This window comes from Vicugna pacos, chromosome 6, assembly GCF_048564905.1.
Source record: "Vicugna pacos chromosome 6, VicPac4, whole genome shotgun sequence".
NCBI lineage: Eukaryota > Metazoa > Chordata > Mammalia > Artiodactyla > Camelidae > Vicugna > Vicugna pacos.
This window is the reverse complement of record NC_132992.1, coordinates 65,987,013-66,007,014: the sequence shown is the minus strand read 5'-3', so window position 1 is coordinate 66,007,014 and position 20,002 is coordinate 65,987,013. Positions and strand designations below refer to the sequence as shown.

Genomic DNA, 20,002 nt, shown 5'->3' with positions numbered 1-20,002 from the left:
AAGCAGCTTAAGTAGCCTGTGATCACCTGTAGTGTAACAACGAGCGAAAGGGAGATTGAGAAGTAAGGAGTCCCCTTGCTGCCTTCATTCTAGGAACTGAAATAGGAAGTGCTTCTCAGAGACGAGGAATCATGTAAAATTGAAAAAGTGGAAGCAAAATGATGAGTGTTCAGTGAGCTATACTTTTAGCAAGGTTGCAAAATCTTTCCACAAATCATGAAAAGACATTGGTCAGTAGTTCCTTATTCTTCTGACTAACCACAGTTCCCCGAGTCATCACAAAGAAAGAAATGAGTTAAAGTTGGGAGAATGCTTGAGTCCGGCAAGTACTATTTGTAATGTTTGCCTTTTCTCCTTTCTATCTCTGGCCTCTTCTCTTATGCATGCCTCTTCAGGTGCTTCCAGTCTCTTCTCAACATACCTGGCCAGATGTCAACAGTATCTGTGTAGTATTCCTGACTCTGTGCGCCTGGAACTTCTAGAAAACATCTTCTCATTGCTCCTCATCACCGCTGCCGATCTTCACCCAGAGCCTCACCTGCCCGAGGACTATGCTGAGGAGGATGACGTTGAGGGGAAGGGCCCAGTGGGTTTGCGGTCCCTATCTGACAGCCCTCAGCACATAGCACAGCCTGAGACGAAGTCAGAACTGGGACCCCTGGGGGCCCCCGGGAGCCTGGACTGCACGATCCCCAGCTGTCTGAAGGCAGAGCTAAAAGACGGTTCCCCGGGGCCTCATGGGCACAGCTTTTTGGACCTTCAGCACTTTACTAGCGGTATCAGCGGGTTCCTGGCTGACGAGTTTGCAATAGGGGCCTTCCTCAAGCTTCTCCAGGAGCAGCTGGATGAGCTCAGCAGCCACGGCCCCCCTGACAAGCCAAAGCTGCTTGAAGGCCAGAGCGGCTCGGGCAGCAGAGATGGACTGCAGAGCCGCCTGCACCAGTTCTCCAAGGTTCTCTCTGAGGCCCAGTGGAGGTACAAGGTGGTGACCAGCAATCAGGGCTCAGGTAAGAGGAGATAACAGAAACGGAGGAGGGAGAAAAATCTCAGGAATGTGGGAGAGAGCTAGGAGTGCATGGGAGTCACAGTAACTCAGGGTGTATCACCATAGCGACCCGGGTCAGAACTCTAGGTTATGGCTCCTTGTCTCACCAGCCAGTCTGGATCTTCCCCTACCTGTTACCCAGGAGGTGGGTCAAGTCAAAACCCATCACTCTCAGAAGAGGGGAGGAGCAATTCAGGGTAGGGGTAGGGGACTAAGAAGTACAAACTATTAGGTGTAAAATAAGCTACAAGGGTATACTGTACAACACAGGGAATATAGCCAGTATGTTACAACAACTGTAAATGGACTATAACCTTTAAAAATTGTGACTCGCTTTATTGTACAGCAAGTATACTTCATTAAAAAAAAATTGATCACTCTCCATATGACCCATTGGGTTTGCTGTTGCAGAGGAGCAGCCCTCCCGAAGATACTGGCGCGTCGCCACATGGCACCTCAGTCTCCGCCGGGGTCGTCGGACGAGAAGGAGCCGGACAGGTGATCTGAAGAGCTCTCCCCATGCCTCCTTCCCATGCACCTGTCAAGTGGTATATTGCCACTTGTCTGATATTCTTCAATATAAAGCAATAAAGCAATTACTAAAGATAAAGTATTTTAAAGATCTTAAAGTAACTTAAAGCAATTTTTTAAGATAGAGTATGAACAAAAGTGATCTAAGATTATCCTAGTCCCACACACCTAAGGTAACCCTTGCTGAGGGTTTCCTTCCAGAAGTTCTCCATGCAGTACAAGTGTGTGTATCATTTTAGGTATACAGATTCATCATACTGCATAGAGAACTGCAACTTTCTTTTTTCACTTATATCCCTTTATATATATAAATGTATCATACTATATGTTGAAAACTCACTTCACTTATTTTAAAGGCTGCTTAGCATTCCACTGTCATATGTTTTTGTGGGCATTCTAATTGTTTCCAGTTTTTTGCTGTTATAAACAGTGCTGCAGTAAACAACCTTGTACATAGGTCTGTGCATACTTCTGTGAGTGTATCTATAGGATAAGCCCCTAGCAGTAGAATAGAAGGTCAAATTGTGTGGGTATAGAATACGGATATTACCAAATTGCCCCCAAGAAAGGTGGACCAGTTTACATTCCCACCACCTGTAGGTGAATGCCTGTTGGCACGACATTCATCAAAAATGCGTAGTATCAGATTTTGTTTAATCTTTGCCAATATGATTATTACAGTAATGGGACATCATTGTTTTAATACTGGTTTTTAGTTTGAGATTGAATGTTTTTCACATAGTTATTAGCCATTTATATTTTCTGGTCTAAGTTCTGTATTTCTATTGAGTTCATCTTTCTTGTTGATCTGTAAGAAGCTCTTTATACCTTAAGGAAAATATTCTGTCATTATGTGCTGCGGGTTTTGCTCACTTTGTCTTTTGACTTTGATTATGAGTTTTCTTTAAGGAGTTTAACACAGGAGCATTATACCGGGGTATTAAACTTTTAGATAATCACACTTCCATTGCTATTTTTGGTGCTGGCTTTTAGACAATTAACGGGGAATTTGTAAGAGTTTCCTGTGTGCTAACTCTTAAGGGAGGTGAATGAGGCATAAACCAGGACTTTGCCTTCGGAGAATTTATAATTTACCTGCATAGACAGTATACATGGAAAGCTTAAACTGCACGAAGACACTGCCTGAAGGCAGAAGAAATCTCTTAGAAGGGAAGATCAGCTTAGCCTGCAAAGGAGGGCACAGGTTTCATGAAAGAGTTGACTCCTGAACCGAGCTCAGAAGAATGAGTAGGCTTTATCTGAGGGACGATGAGAACAGAGAGCATACTGGCTGGGGGTGAGGATACCATAAGAGAAACCTGGAAAACTTGAAGGCCGAGGCCCTTAGGCTGCTCAGTTAATGGTTTGAGTCAAAAGGCATAGTTTGCATCCATTTGACTCATCCAGCCCAGAATGCTGAGTCCACCTTCTCTTTCCTGCACTGGTCTGTTCCTTCCCCAGCAGTGAGCCAGGGGGGCTCCCTTACGTGGGCTGATACCACCCTTAAATCATCAGTCAAGGCGTTGTGAATTCCCTTTGAAAGCCTTAGCACCTCAGGAAAGCAGGTGTTGATAAGAAGAAGCTTTTCCTCCAGGGCTTTCAGTATCATGGTCTTTGGCAAGTCTGGCCTTATGCTTTGGTTCTCTACTTTTTTAAGTATGAGGTCAACATTCTCTGTGTAAGAAAATTTTGTGACCCTCTTTTGCACCTTACCGCTTCGTGGTCATTAGAGTTGTGCCTTTTTTTTTTTTTCCAGAATATTGACAGTGCTTAGTGAGCAGATGGGGGCTGCTGACCCCTAGAAGTAACTTGAAAGTTCCCAGGGCTCTGAGACCCCAGAGATTGGAAAACACTGGTATAAGCTACTACCAAACTGAGCAGTGGGGCCATATTAAGCCAGCCTTTACTTTGGTTTGTAGGAACTTGTGTTTTACTGTAGAAGGAGCAGCTGGTGTAGAAGCTACCCATTATCCTCTCACTCTACCCAGATCTCAGCTTTCAAGACAACTTCCCACTTTCTACACTGTAAGGCAATAATGATTGATTTTCTCTCCTCTTCTTAATACTCTAGATGGCCGGGACAGAGGTTCCAACCCATCCTTGGAAAGTACAAGCAGTGAGCTGAGCACAAGTACTTCAGGTATGGGGATCCCAACCACTTGCCAACTTCCAGCAGCTTTGCCCTGGCACAGAGTTGCCATATACCATGGCGTAAAAGCCTGGACTGAGCAGCTCATGCTTGTGTTCAAGAAGGTTGGTTCTGCAGATAGACAGATTTCAGCAGGGAAAGGGGAAAGGGCTATTTCAGTATCAGCTGAGTTACCATCAGTAGAGAGAAACAGAGATCAATACCCAAGGAAAGTAGTTGGTACATAAGTCTTGTATTCAGAGATGATAGCATATTAACAGACACACATTATTATGTATAAAACAGATGAACAATAAGGATTTACTGTGTAGAACAGGAAACTATATTCAGTATCTTGTGATAACCTATAATGGAAAAGAATCGAGAAAAGAACGCACATATATGTGTATATGTACCCAAATCACTTTGCTGTACACCTTCAACTAACACAGTAGTATAAATCAACTATGATTAAATTAAATTAAAAGAGAGAAAGGTGATAGCATAGGTATCTCCTTCATTTGAGGAAAAATCAAGGTCCACTTACGGACCTTTTAGTTCTAGAAGGATTTTGAGAAGATAGGTGTTTGACGAGAGGTGACAGATCATTTTCCCTCAATTTCTGTCGCTTCCTTGGCCCCCCATTCTTGTGTCCCAACAGAGGGAAGTCTGGGCACTGTGTCTGGGAGGAATGAGCTGGATGGCCGGTTGCAGCCCCAGCCTCAAAGTTCCCTCATCCCCATGATGTTCTCCCCACCCGAGTCACTGCTGGCGTCCTGCATCCTCCAGGGGAACTTTGCAGAAGCCCATCAGGTGAGCCCACAAACACTTGTGCATCAGGTGTTAGGAGTTAGGCTGTACCCTGTCATAGTAAAGAATGCTTAGTCAGCCTCGTAGCTGCCTGCGACCCGCTGGGCCTCGGGTAAAGCCAGGTGCATGTGCAGGCAGAGCCACTCAGGAGCACTTGAGGGGCTACGTCAGCAGGAGGAGCAGGAGGGAGTTTCTGTGTATCGAGCGCCATCTTGAGCGCTGTGGATTTCAAGACCCAACCAGGAGGAAATTTCAGCTGTTGGATCATTTGTTTGTTTTCTTAATACAAACAATGTTTTAGCAAGATAAAAGAAAATATTCAGCCACAGTCAGAACATTGAAATATTTTTGTTTATTTCCTTGTAATCCTCTGAGCACATACATGATTTCATATAGTTGAAAATCACTATGCAGATCATTTTTAATGATAAATAGAATGGCAGTTCAATGTACAGGAAGTATAGGGGGCTAGCAAACTGGAATGTTCATGTTGTGCAGGGGAAAGTGCAGGGAGTAGAAATCAGAAGGACTTACTCCCTCTGAGCTTTGATACCCTTATTTGAAAATTGGACTTAATTGCAATACCGGCTTGTTCTGCCTCCTGGTATGTTAAGAGGATTATGTGTGAGCCGTGAGAAATGTAGCAATCCTCTACCATTGCTAAAATTTAATAGCATAAAAGCCTACAACACTCATTATTAAAACTCTCTGGATATATTTATGACTCTTGTGCTGGTCCCTTAACACGTAGGTCAGAATTTTTCTTCCATGTTGAGGAATAAATCATGGGGATATCTGGAGATAGAATAACTTTTGCTTAACTTCCTCTGATCATTTTAGATCCTGTACTTTAATGATAATGATAATTCAGTCCTTCTGGGGAGGATAGGACCCTCACCAGCCTTTCTTACACCCAAACCAAGGAGTCAATTGTGAGCCCCTTGATGCTTTACCTATAAATGTCCTCAGTTCCTCTTCCTTTCCTTGGGCTTTGAGCTTTTCTTTCTTTCTTTTAATAAAAGCTTTATTTTTTTAAACCTGGTTACAGAACAAGTTTTGCTTATTATAAGAAAATGCCAGAAAATATTAACCAGAAAATAAAATTACTTTTTTTTGAAAATAAAATTACTTTTAACCTTATTGTCCAGAACAACCAATATTAAAGTATATTTTTTGCCAATATTTTTCCAAGCTATATATGACTTTTATATAGAGCCAAGATCATTTTGAATCTAAAACTCCAGTGCCTTTTTTACATTATAATGTAAGCATTTACCTTGCATCTGCTTTTAGTGACTTTACAATAGTCTGATTAGGTAGCTGCATTTGACTATTCCCATTACTCAACATTTATATTATTTTCAACCTTGTGATAGTTGTAATAAATAGTGCCAAGATTATCACCGTTAGGCATTAAGACTTTTGAATTATCTCCTCAAGAAAGTTTTTCATAAAAATCTCCATCAAAGAATATAAAAGTTTTTAAAGCTCTATAAATTGCCAAACTGCTTTTCAAAAAAGATTGTGACATTTCCTTCTACCACCACCCACTGAGGGTTTCTTTTAACACTGTGTCATTGTGATAGATGCGAAGTGGTATAAACATTAAATTCCCTGGATTACTGGTGAAGAAAAGCATTTTTTATGTCTGTACTATTCATACGTGTTTTCTCTTTGAAATTGTCCACATCTTTTGCCTATTTTCTGCTGGGGCTTCAGTGGCTTTCTTGGTGACTTTCATAAGTTATTTCTACATTTGATCTACTCTTCTAACATCCAGTGCTCTTCTGACCCTACAAAGCAGATGTCTCAGGGCCATAGTCTTGACTACTGGCAAGGATCTCATCTCTAGACGCTACCCAGCTGAGCAAGCCCCTTTTTCTCTCCTGTCACAGGTGGTGTTCATGTTCAACCTGAAGTCCTCGCCCAGCGCAGGGGAGCTGACGTTCATGGAGCGCTACCAGGAGGTCATCCAGGAACTGGCCCAAGTAGAACACAAAATTGAAAACCAGAACTCGGACGGAGGCGGCAGCACCATCCGAAGGACAGGCAGTGGCCGTTCAACGCTGCAGGCCATTGGCAGCGCTGCAGCCGCAGGTCTGGCTCCCCTGTTGCCACCGTCGGGGGTGAGGCAGCTGGGGGAGGGTATCAGGGGACGAACCGCCCAAATCATAGATAGACTCGTCATGAAGGTGAGCAGAAACCCAGAGCAGGACACTTGCCTTGAAGAACAGCAGTCCTGACACAATTGAGTCATTTTCTAACTGTGTCCAACTTCGCTGACCACAGTGGTCACTGAACTGCCACTCAAGCTACTCCTTTAAGCTTATCCTGTGTGACTTAAACTGAGGACTGTGAATGCAGTTTCCACCATGTGTTTTGGGGGCCATTATCTTGGGCTTTGGGAAATGATTAGGAGTTTTTCTTATTCAGGGAAAAGGATTTTTTTTACTTTTCTGTAAAGTAAAGAAGTTATATCTAACCCCTGTGGCCTAGAAGTCACAGGTCTCAATTCTCAGCCTTGGCTGCCCTGCAGAAAGAGTTCATCCTTTCATTATTTCTTGAAAGTCGAGTCTTGGTCCCACATTTTCACATCTCTTGCTGGTCTAGTCTCTGTATATCAAGTTACCATCACATGTTGCTTCCTCTACATGCTCCCAGAGATTTTCTATACCAGTTCTAAAGAATATATGCATATCCTTTTTGTTTGCAATGTAAATGGGCTCTTACAAGTCCTCTGTTTTCTGCCTTGCTTTTTTAGCAATGTTTTTTAGAAATCTTTTCTGATTAGCACATGCAGATCTACCCCGCTCTTTCTCAACCTGCTTTTAGATCCCGTTTAGAGAAGCCCTCATTCCTCTTGACCATTTTGAGTTTCTCTTGGTCTTCCTTTCCTTGCCATTGTCTTGATGCCATACGTGTGGGCTGTAGTGATGGTACTGATATGCATAGAAGGTATCCTGTGCAGAAGGACCTCAGACATTTATTAAATAGTTACTTTTCAAAATAAAAGTGGTAGTGAGAATCGTTTTAACTTCATACTTTTTTTTTTACATTGTTTTTCTTGTTTGTCTGTTGTTGTTAACTTCATACTTTTTACTCCACTGCTGGGTGTCCAGGGATGGTATTTTACTCCATCTCTGATGTGACCGACAAACTGCTCAGCACCTCTGGAGACCCCATCCCCATACTCCAGGAGGACTTTTGGATAAGCAGTAGCCCGATGGAGCCCACCGCTCCCCTGAGAGAGGTTCTGGAAGACCTCAGTCCCCCTGCCATGGCTGCGTTTGACCTAGCTTGCTCTCAGTGCCAGCTCTGGAAAACCGGCAAGCAACTCTTAGAAACAGCTGAACGGCGACTGAACAGCAGCCTTGAGAGTCGGGGTAAGTGTGCTTTTTTTCACTTTATCCCATAATTCTCAAACGGGGAGATGGGGTTCCGAGATGCTTGGTAATGGTGCAAGCAGAAAGTAATTATTGGGGAAAGAGGGACAGGGAGAAAGGACTATTGGTTCATTTCCTCATGTCCACTCTGATGACTTAAAGATAGTTTATTGAGACTCTCGCCTTCTTAATAGACATAGAATTCTGCAATCATTTGGGGGAAATTCTTTTCTGGTTTGTATATAAATTCAAGGAAGAAATATACATTCAAAAATAGTGAAGATGAAATTTGTGCTGTTAAACTACATGCCTCCTCCAGAGTGAATCCCACTTAACCTCAAACCTGAGTCTCCAGTTTGTAAAGTAGGTGTAAGGGAAAATTCAGTGGATCACAGTTGGAAGGAGGATTGTACCTTGAGGTTAATAATGTCTCACAGTGTGTATATGGAATTCTTGGAGGAACGAAGGTAGAGGAATGCGAAGAAAGACTTAGGCAAAGTTCTGCTCCCCACCCATCCTTAATGCACACACCAAACCCTGGAAGGACTGACCAGTGAGGGACAAATGTTCTCTCTGAGTAATGTGGAGGGAGGAGTGGTGACCAGGTATGGTATCAATAGCCACCCCCTAGTTCAGTGATTAGTTGAGAGAGTCCACAGTCCTCAGCATAGTCATACTCATGGCTACAGTTTATTTCAGTAAAAGGACACAAAGCAAAGTAAGCAAAGGAAACAGGCTCGTGGGCTAAAGTCTGAAGGAAACCAGGCACAAGCTTCCAAGAGTCTGCTCCCAGTGGAGTCACACAGGACATGCTTAACTCTTCCAGCAATGAGTTGTGAGAACAAACAAGTGTGAAGTGTGGTCTCCCGGAAGCTTATCAGCAACCCAGTGCCTGAGGTTTTTGATTGAGGGGCTGGCGACAGAGGCACCCTCTGCCCAGCAGGTACCAAAACTCCAGACTCTCAGAAGGAAGGCAGGTGTTCATCATAAGCCACATTGTACAAACAGTTTAGGCACAGTGAGTCACTCTCATCACTTAAGGAAGGTTTTATCCTGTATCAGTGTAGAAAACCATTTACCAGTCAGCTTTTGAAGATGCCAATCAAGAACTGAACTTGCAAACAGGCCTTTCTGAGGACAGCAGTCTCAGGCCTGTTGTGTTACCTCTGTTCTGTACACCCTTCCGGGTCACTTCTGAGCTGTTGACATTAAATCCCTTTAATGTTCACACAGTCCTTCCAAGAAAGTGTACTGTGGCATGCGCAGCTTTGTTTTTATTGAACAATTTCCCATCCCCTCGTCTAGTACTTGTATTCTAAAACGAATGGAGTTTTATTCAGGCTGGTAATAGTATACAAGCTGATTGGTTTCATGCCAATCAGGAATTAATTTAGTACCTACTGTGTTTCCAGATTATCCCAAGTATATAGGGGTGCAGGAGAGATATAAAGAGTAATCTCTGTCCATAAAGTTGTTTCTAGTTTAGTCAAGGTGTCAAGATACCACCTAAAACAATTAGAGAAGACAGGATCCCAGCTCAGGTTCTCGGTGGAGGGAAATACCAAGGCAAATCCACAAGAGGTGCCTGATGGGCTTGGGACAGCGATTCTCTAGGAATGCCAGAGCTTCTGGGTCTGCTGCACTGGGCAGCTGAGGCACCTTGCCACAGGTAGCCCTGGACCCTTGGGCGTGGAATAAGCCAGGTGTGCTGGTTGTCACCCAGAATGGCACAGCATGTATTTTCTCCTTAACATTGGAGAAGATAGAACTTCACAAGTAAATACAGGACGAAGTGTCAATCACTGCAAGTACCTCATTTTTTTCTGCATTTCCTCTCATTCATCATTTCCAGGTCGCCGGCTTGACCACGGTTTCCTCAACGCTGATGGCATTCGAGGTTTCCCGGTGGTTCTTCAGCAGATCAGTAAGATTCTCAATTACCCACTTATGTCAGCCGGACAAATTAAATCAGGTGAGTTGCTTTATTTCCTTTTTCTTTTTTAATCTCCTGGACTTGGAACATTAGGTCAGCATCAGACTGTCTGTCTCTCATTTGCTTTCCACAGAGAGTACAGAGGAGAAAGGAGGAGGTTCCCCACGGAGCAGCATTGCTGACCTGCTTCAGATGTGCTGGCCCAGCCTCTCTGAGGACTGTGTTGCCAGCCACACCTCCCTCTCCCAGCAGCTGGAGCAGATCCTTCAGTCGCTGAGAGAAGCGCTGGAGCTGCCAGGTACAGGCCCTGCTGCACAAGAGCAGATGACGGCGGAGCTGGGGACAGAAAACAGCAGAGAGTGAAGGAGCACTTTGGAGCAGGGGCTTAGGACTCCAGAAGTGTGCCCTACCAGCCCTGTTGTTGGCCAGCTAATTCCACCTGTTTGTCCACCTCCTAAGTGAAGGGGTGCTTAGCACTCCATTAGCTGGCACATTTTTCTCATTCCTAATGAGAGATATACCCAGAAGTTACTCAGTAAGCATTGCTCAACCCTTCCCTAAAAGATTGCTGTGGGCTTCATAAAGCCATCCCACCCCAGAGACACTGGTGTGAAAACGCAACTCTCCACCGTGATTTCTCCAGACTCGAAGCTCTTCCTGGTTGAGAGTCACTTGTACAGGCACCCAACTTAGGGCTTCATAGCTGCCTTGTAAGTGGAGCACGCAGGCTGTAGGATGCCCCCGGGGGTGCGCACAGGCCCAGTTCACACATTGTGTTGGAAACTGACCCAAAGCCAGATGCACAGACTCAAGCCTACATCCCTTCTCCTTTCATAACTCCCCCCAGAGCCCAGGGGTACTCCACTGTCCTCCCTGGTGGAGCAGGCGGCCCAGAAGGCCCTGGAGGCAGAGGCCCACCCCGTGAACATCCAGACTCAGCTCCTCCGGAAGAACCTGAGCCGGCAGAGCCCAGCAGGCAGCAGGCAGACCGACTACCTGGGTACCTTCTCCAGGTACTGCAGTGCCCTGGCTGCTGTTCTCCTTCGGAGCTTGAGCTCTGAGCCTGGTAAGTAGCTGGAGAGAGGAAATAGAATCATGACTGGCCCACAACTGTTAGGGCATGGAGGAGGAAAGCACGCAATTAAGAGGTTCTGAGTGCAGCAGCAGCCAAAAACACTAGATGTATAAGGTCTTCTCTTATTTAAGTCTGTATTTTATTCATCTGTCTCCCTGGCTCCTAGTACAGTTGTACAGCATATGGGAGTACTCAGCACATTTTGATGGCATTAATGGCTCAAAAATGCCTCTCTTAGACCTTCAGTCATTGTGGATATGAGGACCTGATGGAGGAATTAAGTCTCTGGTACTAGTGCTGGATTCTTACTTGAGTCCACAGAGTGAGTGTTGCCCACCCTTCAGTCATGTTGAAGGGAGCAGGATGAGCTGTGTGTGGTTAGACCTGCCCACTGAAGTTTGTCTGTGGTTGGATGAAGTCTTCAGAGCAGTGTACAAAAACTTGTAGTCAGCACCATGTCAAGAACACCCCTTACCTAGAAAATACCAGCAGAAGGGCTGTCCATGTCAATTCTGACAGTGTCCTTTTGTGTTGATTGTGGGAAACAGTTGCAGTTTGAATGCTGCAGTCGGTGGTACAAAGGTCACTTTCTTTACCTTTGCAGAACACGTGGAGGCCAAAGTAGGAAACCCCTTTGTTCTCCTGCAACAGAGCTCTTCCCAGCTGGTGTCACACCTCCTGCTTGAGCGACAGGTTCCCCCAGACAGGTAGGAGCCGCCCCATGGGAGTCGGACGTGGACCTTCCTAATTGTTACATCAAGGAAACCATGGGCTCAGTGAGGCTGGTGCTTGATTTCAGTAAAGAGAGTGAGGATTCCTTCCAGACTTTCCCCTTAATTTGCATTTACTTTAATACAAGCTATATTATAATTCAGTGTGCCTCATTTCTTTACCTCTCTCCATTTCTAACATTTATATTGCAAATATAAAATTAGGGAGTGACTTCACTTATGAACAGGCGAAAATCCGAAAATTTGGTAGCACGCTAGTTGGCTTGACTGTAGGAAAACAAGCATTCTCATAGATTGCTGGTGGGATATAAATTGGTGTAGCCCCTTGGGAAGGCAGTTTGTCCACATCCACTAAAATGACAATCCACAGTTTTGACTTAACGATCCACATTGGGGAATTTATCCTGTAGCTTTATTATACATATGAAAAATGATGTATGTACCAAGTCATTTAATTACAGCTTTATATATAATAGCCATTGTCTACTAATAGAGACTGGGTAAATTCTGGGTCACCCACATAATGGAACACTATGTAGCTGTAGAAAAGCATGAGGGGCCTCCTTGTAGAAGAATATGGACAGATCTCCCAGATATGTTATTAAGTAAAACAGCAAGAGGCAGAGCAGTGGGTCTAATAGGCTGCCTTTTGCGTTAAAAAGGGAGAGGGAAGGAGGGACAATTAAAGAGCCTACATTTACATTCACACGTGTAAATGTAAAGAAATCCTTAGATTAGTGATGGTGCCCATGCACTCAGGCCTTACATGCCCTCTGCTTCTCTCCCTCCAGGCTGGCAGCCCTTCTGGCCCAGGACGGTCTCAGCTTGAGTGTGCCACAGGTCATTGTTAACTGCTGCTGCGAGCCCCTTGCCCTCTGCTCTTCCCGGCAAAGCCAGCAGACAACCTCCCTTCTGACCCACCTGGGTACCCTGGCCCAGCTGCACACCTCCCACTGCCTGGAGGACCTCCCACTTTCTACACTGAGCACCCCAAAGCCAACTGAGAATCCCACATTGGAGAAGAAGCCCCACTCGTCCCCAAAGAATTCATCACCCTCTGCCCTCACCTCCTCTGCCTTGGCCTTCCTTAAGTCCCGCTCAAAGCTGCTAGCTACTGTGGCCTGTCTGGGGGCCTCCCAGGGGTCAAAAGTCAGCAAGCCCAGCTTGTCATGGAAGGAGCTTCGTGGCCGCAGAGAGGTACCTCTGACAGCAGAGCAGGTAGCCCGGGAGTGTGAGCGCCTCCTGGAGCAATTCCCTATGCTTGAGGCCTCCCTCCTGGCTGCCTGGGAGCCCCTACGAGGGTCCTCTGAGCAGGGACAGAGTCTGGCAGCGAGTCTCTGTGGCCAAGCCAGTCTGTCTACTGTCCTCCTGGGCCTGCATTCTCCTGCTGCCCTGGATGTGCTCACTGAGGCCTTCGAGGAAGCCCTGATGGCCAGAGATTGGCCCCGGGCCCTTCGGCTCACTGAAGTGTACGGGCGAGACATGGACGACTTGAGCAGCGTACAGGATGCCATCCTGAGCTGTGCTGCAGCGTGTGGTGAGCAGAAAGCTATGCCTCCCTCCTCTAGTGGTAATAATACTGCGCATTCACTGAGTAGACCATCGCCTCTGATCCTCACAGTGACCCTAGAGAAAGGTGCCAGCATGATCTCAGGATACTGAGAGGAGAGTGGGGCTCAGAGGTAGGAAACTGCCCGGGACAGTCAGCGCTGAAGCAGAGCTTAGAACTCAGGTCCGTCTAACTTTAGGACAGGCACTTGTAACCAGTATTCTCAACCCTGTCAGAATCGCTGAAAGATTCTATAAACTGCAAATATCTGAGCCCGACCTCCAGAAGTTTGCCATTGGGTTCAGGCAAGTGTTTGCTTTAAAATAGGAGTCAGCAATCTTTTTGTGGAAAGGGCTTTGTAAGCCATAAAAGTTCGGTTGCAACTACCCAGCTCTGCCGTTACAGCAGGAGAGGCAGCCGTAGACGAGACATGCACAAGGGCGCGTGGCTGTATTCCAGTAAAACTTTATTCATTAAAACATTCTGGGCCTGTTTGGCAATAATTTTTATTTTTTCATTGAAGTATAGTTGATTTACAATGTTTCAGGTGTACAGCATAGTGATTCAGTTATACGTATATATATTCTTTTTCAGATTCTTTTCCATTATAGGTTATTACAAGATATTGGATATAGTTCTCTGTGCTATTATAATAGGTCCTTGTTGCTTATCTGTTCTATATATAGTAACGTGTATCTGTTAATCCCAAATTCCAATTTCATCCCTCCTCTCCCTTTCCTTTTTGGTAACCGTTTGTTTTCTATGTCGTGACTGTTTGTTTTGTAAATAAGTTCATTTGTATCATTTTTTTAGAGTCCACATATAAGTGGATATCATGTGGTATTTTTCTTTCTCTGTCTGGCTTGCTTCACTTAGTATGACAGTCTCTAGACCCATCCATGTTACACTGCAAATGGCATTGTTTCATTCTTTTTATGGATGAGTAATATTCCATTGTGTGAATATGTGTATATATCTATATACCACATCTTTTTCCATTCATCTGTCAGTGGACATTTAGGTTGCTTCCATGTCTCCGCTACTGTAAACAGTACTGTTATGAACACTGGGGTGCATGTATCTTTTCAAATTAGAGTTTTTGCCTTTTCCATATATATGCCCAGAAACGGGATTATTGGACTTATGGCAACTCTATTTTTAGTTTTAGTTTTTTTAAGGAGTATCTGTACTGTTCTCCATAGTGGCTGCACCAATTTACGTTCCCACCAACAGTGTAGGAGGGTTCCCTTTACTCCACACCCTCTCCAGCATTTGTTATTTGTAAACTTTTTAATGATGGCCATTTTGACTAGTGTGAGGTGGTACCTTAACATAATTTTTATTTTCATTTTTCTAATAATTAGTGATGTTGAGCATCTTTTCATGTACCTGTTGGCCATCTCCAAAGACAGAGAAGTGTCTGTTTAGGTCTTCTGCCCATTTTTTGATTGGGTTGTTTGAGGTTTTTTTATGTTGAACTGTGTGAACTGTCTGTGTATGCCGGAAATTAATCCCTTGTCAGCCGCATTGTTTGCAAATATTTTCTCCCATTCCGTAGGTTGTCTTCTTATTTTGTTTATGGTTTTCTTTGCTGTGCAAAAGCCTTTAAGTTTAATTAGGTTCCATTTGTTTATTTTTGCTTTTGTTTCCATTACTCTGGGAGACGGGTCCAAAAAAATATTGCTGCCATTTCTGTCAAAGAGTGTCCTACCTCTGTTCTCTAGGAGTTTTACAGTATCTGGTCTTATATTTAGGTCTTAAATCCATTTTGAGTTTATTTTTGTATATGGTGTCGGAGAATGTTCTAATTTCATTCTTTTACCTGTAACTGTCCAATTTTCCCAGCACCACTCCTTGAAGAGGCTGTCTTTTCTCCACTGTATATTCTTGCCTCCTTTGTCATAGATTAATTGACCATAAGTGCATGTGGCAGCTTTAAAGGCTCCCTGGGAGTCTGATGTGTAACTGGATTTGAGAGCAGTGACCTACAGTCCACCACCAGGGGGAGCAGGAACCTGCCAGGCTGTGGGGAATGGCTTCTGGCCTGGGGCCCTGGCTACCCTGTGGAAAGGAAAATAAATACCTCCTTAGAAAGTGGAGAAATCTGCTGACTGGCTGTGCGGTCTTAATGGCTTGGAGTCTGTTTTCCGCTCTGTGAAGTGGGTGTGGGAAAGAGAGACCTACTAAGTCATAATGACAGGCAATGGTGAGGGAGGGAAGCTAGTTTACCTGAAGTAACTTCAAGTCGTTATGTGTGGCACAGGGTGGAGGTTGCAGGGAAAAGTACAAAAGTTCTGCTGACAGGTTGAGTCTGAAACGGAGCTGTATGAGCAGCATGCCGAACATGGAGAGCCCCATCTGTTCTTGCACCTTTGCTCCTTTCATTCCTGCCTTCTTTTCTTCCCCCTTTCTTCCTCTCCTTTCTCCTTTCTCCGTCTCTCTCCTCAGAAAGTCCCGTGACTATGATTACATTTGCATAAAGAGAACCACAGGGGTAGAGCATTTCTCCTTGTCAGACAGTTGTTCCAAGTGTAAAAACTAATTAACTAATTTGGGTCATATGGATCTTCAGGGTCCTTCAAGCTCCTGTTTTGTGAACCTCAACAAAGCCCATCTCTTAAGAAGTAACCTGGACTCTTGAGCTCCAGGATCCAGCTTGCTGCCTCTGAGCATCTTTTTGTCTTGTAGACAAAGAAGGTTGGCAGTACCTGTTTGCTGTGAAGGATGCATCTCTGAGAAGTCGGCTAACACTACAGTTTGTGGACAGGTGGCCCCTGGAGTCATGCCTGGAGATCCTGGCCTACTGCATTTCAGACACAGCTGTCCAAGATGGTCTGAAGTGTGAGCTGCAGAGAAAGCTAGCGGAGCTGCGGGTGTATCAGAAGGTATGGGCTCTGGCACCAAGAGAAAGGAAATATTCTCACCCTATTACCAACTCCAGCCTATCTTCTTGTGATGGTGGGTTTTCAGAAACAGAAAATTTGGTCCTGGCTTTTTCTCTGTATCTGGCTCCTATTGTTAGGTGAATAGCGAGGAGGCTTTCCATCTGGTTCCTATTTTATTTACTTCTATAATTTTAAATATATACATGTCAAACAGAGATAAAAATAATAACAAGATCAACACTGGAGTGATGCTTTACAGTCCACAGAGCCTTCTTCTTATCTACAGGCAGACCTTCTTTTACTGCACTTTGCTTTATTACACTCGCAGATACTACAATTTTTACAAATGACGGTTTGTGGCAACCCTGCATCGAAGAAGTCTCTTGGCACCACTTTTCTGACAGCACTTACTCCCTGTCTCTGTGCCACATTTTAGTAATTCTCACAGTATTTCAAACTTTTCCATTATTATTATATTTGTTACGTGATCTGTGATCAGTGAACTTTGACGTTGCTATTGCAAAAATACTATGACTGGATGAAGGCTCAGGTGATGGTTATCATTTTTTAGCAATAAAGTATTTAATTAAGGCATGTACTTTTCTTAGACATAATGCTATTGCACAATTAATAGACTACAGTGTAGTGTAGACATAATTTTATCTGCACTGGGAAACCAAAAAATTCGTGTTACTCACTTTACTGTGATATTCACTTTATTGTGGCGGTCTGGAATTGAACCGACAATATCGCCAAGGTATCCCTGTGTATTTGAGCTTCGTGTATGTTTTATGTAAATTATGGCTTTTTGTTCTTGTTCAAGAGTTTTTATAGAGTTTAATCTCTATTATGTCTTTTTTAAAGATAGTTTTAAGTCTCAGCTAAATTTCAAGACCAGTTTTGAAAGGATGCCTGAAATTGATGATTTTAAAAGTGAAAGATTTTTGTGGGATATGTGTTATATTCAAGATCAAGAGGCTCAGGGAGACAGATTTAGTTGATACAGCTATATAACAAGTATCAAATATTTGCTGATTTTTCCATGTGTACTTGGAACCAGAGTTTAGAGCCCAGGTAGAGTAAGTAGAAAAGGCAGATGAAAAAGATTTTTTTCCCACTCTTTCTCAGCAGTTTTCATGCAGAGCTAAAATGCTGCATGAAAGGTGATCCCACAGAGCATTCAGGCCAGGAGAATAACCTGCGTAGAATTTTGAGATGGAGGAGCAAGGGACCAGTGACCCTGGAAGAATGAACAATCTGCAAAGCTCCAAAGCCTCTGACAATTGTCCTCCAAGTGAAAGGCTGCAATCCTGGCCTCCCCACTCAGCCTTTGCTCCCTGATTACACTTTCCAGATAGGTTCACTCACCTCTCCAGACAATCTTTGCCCCATTTGCTCTAATTCCTCCTCTCTCCTGACAAGTTCTGACAGCCTGACTTTGAGACAGAGACCTGGCCATGGCCCATCCCCGGAAACCCCAGTGACTTGCTCCTGGAGGGAGAGGCTCCAACGTGGTTTGACAGTTTTTCCTGTCTTTCCTTAGATTCTAGGTTTGCAGGCTACCCCAGTGTGGTGTGACTGGCAGACCCTGAGGAACTCTTGTGTTGAGGACCCATCAACTGTCATGAACATGATTCTAGAAGCAAAGGTACCATTTTACTGGGTAGTATTCCCCTTACTTTTCAGAGTTGCAACTCCTTAGCTGGTTATGTAGACCCCTTTCTATGTATCAATGTTCACGTTTTTTTTAATAATGTTACATAATATTCCTTTTTTCTTTTGTGTGTGTGTGAACTGTACCAACATACAGAGGAGCATAGAGAATAATATGGTTGATGCTTCTGCATTATCACCCTTGTTTTCCTGCGTGAGATTTTCTACACTGTTTGCATTAGGTACAGAATGTGTACCCAGCAGTGGGAATGCTGTGTCATCAGGCACGAGCAGCCTCACCTTTACTAAGAGTTACCATGTTGCTCTTCAGACCCGTTGGCCCGGGTCTTCTCCCGCCCCCAGTTCCCGTTGCTCCATCATCTTACCGACTTTGGCATTGCCCCACTTCTACTTTTTGCCAATAAGATGGTATCTCATTTTTGTTTTAATTTACATTTCCATGATTATTAAGGACCTTGACTATCTTTTCATGTATGTATTAGACATTTGAATGCTAAGTAGAGTTTTATTTACCCTTTAAGGAGCTGATAGACCACAGCTCAGAATATAGATGTATTTATTCAGGTGTTCATTCATCCAGGAAACTTTTCTTGACTGTCTGTTATTTACCACTGTGCTAGATGGGGGTGAAACAAAGATAATTAAGCTTACTCCTTGCCCTCGTGCAACTCATATTTTGGGAAGAGGGTCAACGTGAGACACAGACCTAGATGATTTCGATACACCGCGTGACAGAAGTAAGCCCAGGCTGTGATGGGAGCACAGGCAGGGAACCTAATATGGCCCAAGAAGCAAGGAAGCATCCTGAAGAAGTTGGCCCCAGACAGAGTTGTGGGAAGGGCATTCCAGAGGCCACCATATTAAATACTGGAACAAAGCTCTGGGAATTCCCCTTTCAGAAATTTTAATCCAAAAATTCACAAATTGAGGGTGGAGGGGAGTAATAAGGGGTGATATCAATGGAATCCAACCCCAACATGTTTGTTTGGCCCAAACAGTACTGGTTTGCAGAATTTTTAGTTTTTCATATTGAGTTCATCACCAACATTGTTAAAATAGGGAAATTTTTTAATTAAAAAAATTTTTTTGGAATTTTTTTAAGTCTGGCACCACTGGGCCTGCACATGGCAACAGTCAGAGCTGAGTAGGCACTGTCTCCGCTGGACAGTCTTTTCAGTCTTCCCTGCTTCCTTAGGATCTTCCCAGGGCTGTCACCAAGTCATCTATTTCTTCTTTATAGTAGAGCTAAGAGGAGAAGGACACCATTCACAGTCAGCCTACTTGGATCGCTGTCATAACTTACCTTGCCACTCTGATCCTTTGAGTATGTGAGCCAACTTTAATCCCACGGTGCAGTTTCCATCAGCACTTACCAAACTTTCCTGGGGCTTTAGCAGACTCAAGACTGCTGAGAAAAATCAGGCAAGAGCTGGGTAAGAGACAAGGTCATCAATTTAAAGGGACTGAAGGTGTCTGTGTTTCCTTCCAGGAGTATGAGCTGTGTGAGGAGTGGGGCTGCCTGTACCCCATTCCAAGAGACCATTTAGTCAACCTACATCAAAGGCATCTTCTCCACCTTCTAGAAAGAGGAGATCATGAAAAGGCTCTGCAAGTAAGCCTCCAACTCTTCCCGTTTTTCTTTTGGGGAGGGACGAGAAGGTTAGTGCAGTCAGACAGCTCTGTTCATGCTGGGTGCCATGCAGAGCATTCAATCTCAGGTCTGCCCCTCCGTGGCCTTCAGGAGCCAGTTCCAGTCATCTTGATCAGAGGGTGCCTAGCCCTGCATTAGGTCCCAGGTGGGCAGCTGAGTTCGATTCTGCTAAACTCTGGTCCTATCAAAGCCATCATTAGTGAAGCTGTAGGTGTGGTGGAAAAAATGAGTGCAGAGAAGAAGTTAGTCTAAGATGAATAAACCTAAAGATTCAAACAAAACAAGGCTGGACTAAGAGTTCTTCTCCAGACCTCACCCTTCTCCTCTGCCCTCCTCCTGCAACAGCTGCTGCAAAGAATTCCTGACCCCACCATGTGCCTTGAGGTCACAGAGCAATCCCTCGACCAGCACCCTAGCTTGGCCACTTCTCACTTCTTGGCCAACTACCTCACCACCCACTTCTATGGAGAACTGACCGCTGACCGACACCATGAAATCCAGGCACTGTACATGGGGTCCAAGGTAAGGAGGAGAAGACAGTGTTGGGAAAAGCATGCCTGCAGTCTAGGCCAGGAGTCAAGAGACCACCATCTGTGGGCCAAATCCA

At 44.4% G+C, this 20,002-nt stretch overlaps 1 protein-coding gene across 2 annotated transcripts in view; it reads left to right on the top strand.

Moving 5' to 3' along the window:
• Nucleotides 1-20,002, top strand: part of ZFYVE26 (zinc finger FYVE-type containing 26) — a 57,826-nt gene that overhangs the window by 12,880 nt on the left and 24,944 nt on the right. For both annotated transcript variants that reach the window (XM_072963274.1, XM_015241483.3), the window contains exons 11-25: nucleotides 396-1,007; nucleotides 1,457-1,543; nucleotides 3,648-3,716; nucleotides 4,366-4,517; nucleotides 6,410-6,611; nucleotides 7,634-7,897; nucleotides 9,750-9,869; nucleotides 9,964-10,128; nucleotides 10,678-10,896; nucleotides 11,510-11,612; nucleotides 12,428-13,173; nucleotides 15,874-16,070; nucleotides 17,614-17,718; nucleotides 19,234-19,356; nucleotides 19,741-19,917. In XM_072963274.1, the coding sequence (XP_072819375.1) occupies nucleotides 396-1,007; nucleotides 1,457-1,543; nucleotides 3,648-3,716; nucleotides 4,366-4,517; nucleotides 6,410-6,611; nucleotides 7,634-7,897; nucleotides 9,750-9,869; nucleotides 9,964-10,128; nucleotides 10,678-10,896; nucleotides 11,510-11,612; nucleotides 12,428-13,173; nucleotides 15,874-16,070; nucleotides 17,614-17,718; nucleotides 19,234-19,356; nucleotides 19,741-19,917 (3,341 nt within the window). The remainder of the gene's footprint in view (nucleotides 1-395; nucleotides 1,008-1,456; nucleotides 1,544-3,647; nucleotides 3,717-4,365; nucleotides 4,518-6,409; nucleotides 6,612-7,633; nucleotides 7,898-9,749; nucleotides 9,870-9,963; nucleotides 10,129-10,677; nucleotides 10,897-11,509; nucleotides 11,613-12,427; nucleotides 13,174-15,873; nucleotides 16,071-17,613; nucleotides 17,719-19,233; nucleotides 19,357-19,740; nucleotides 19,918-20,002) is intronic.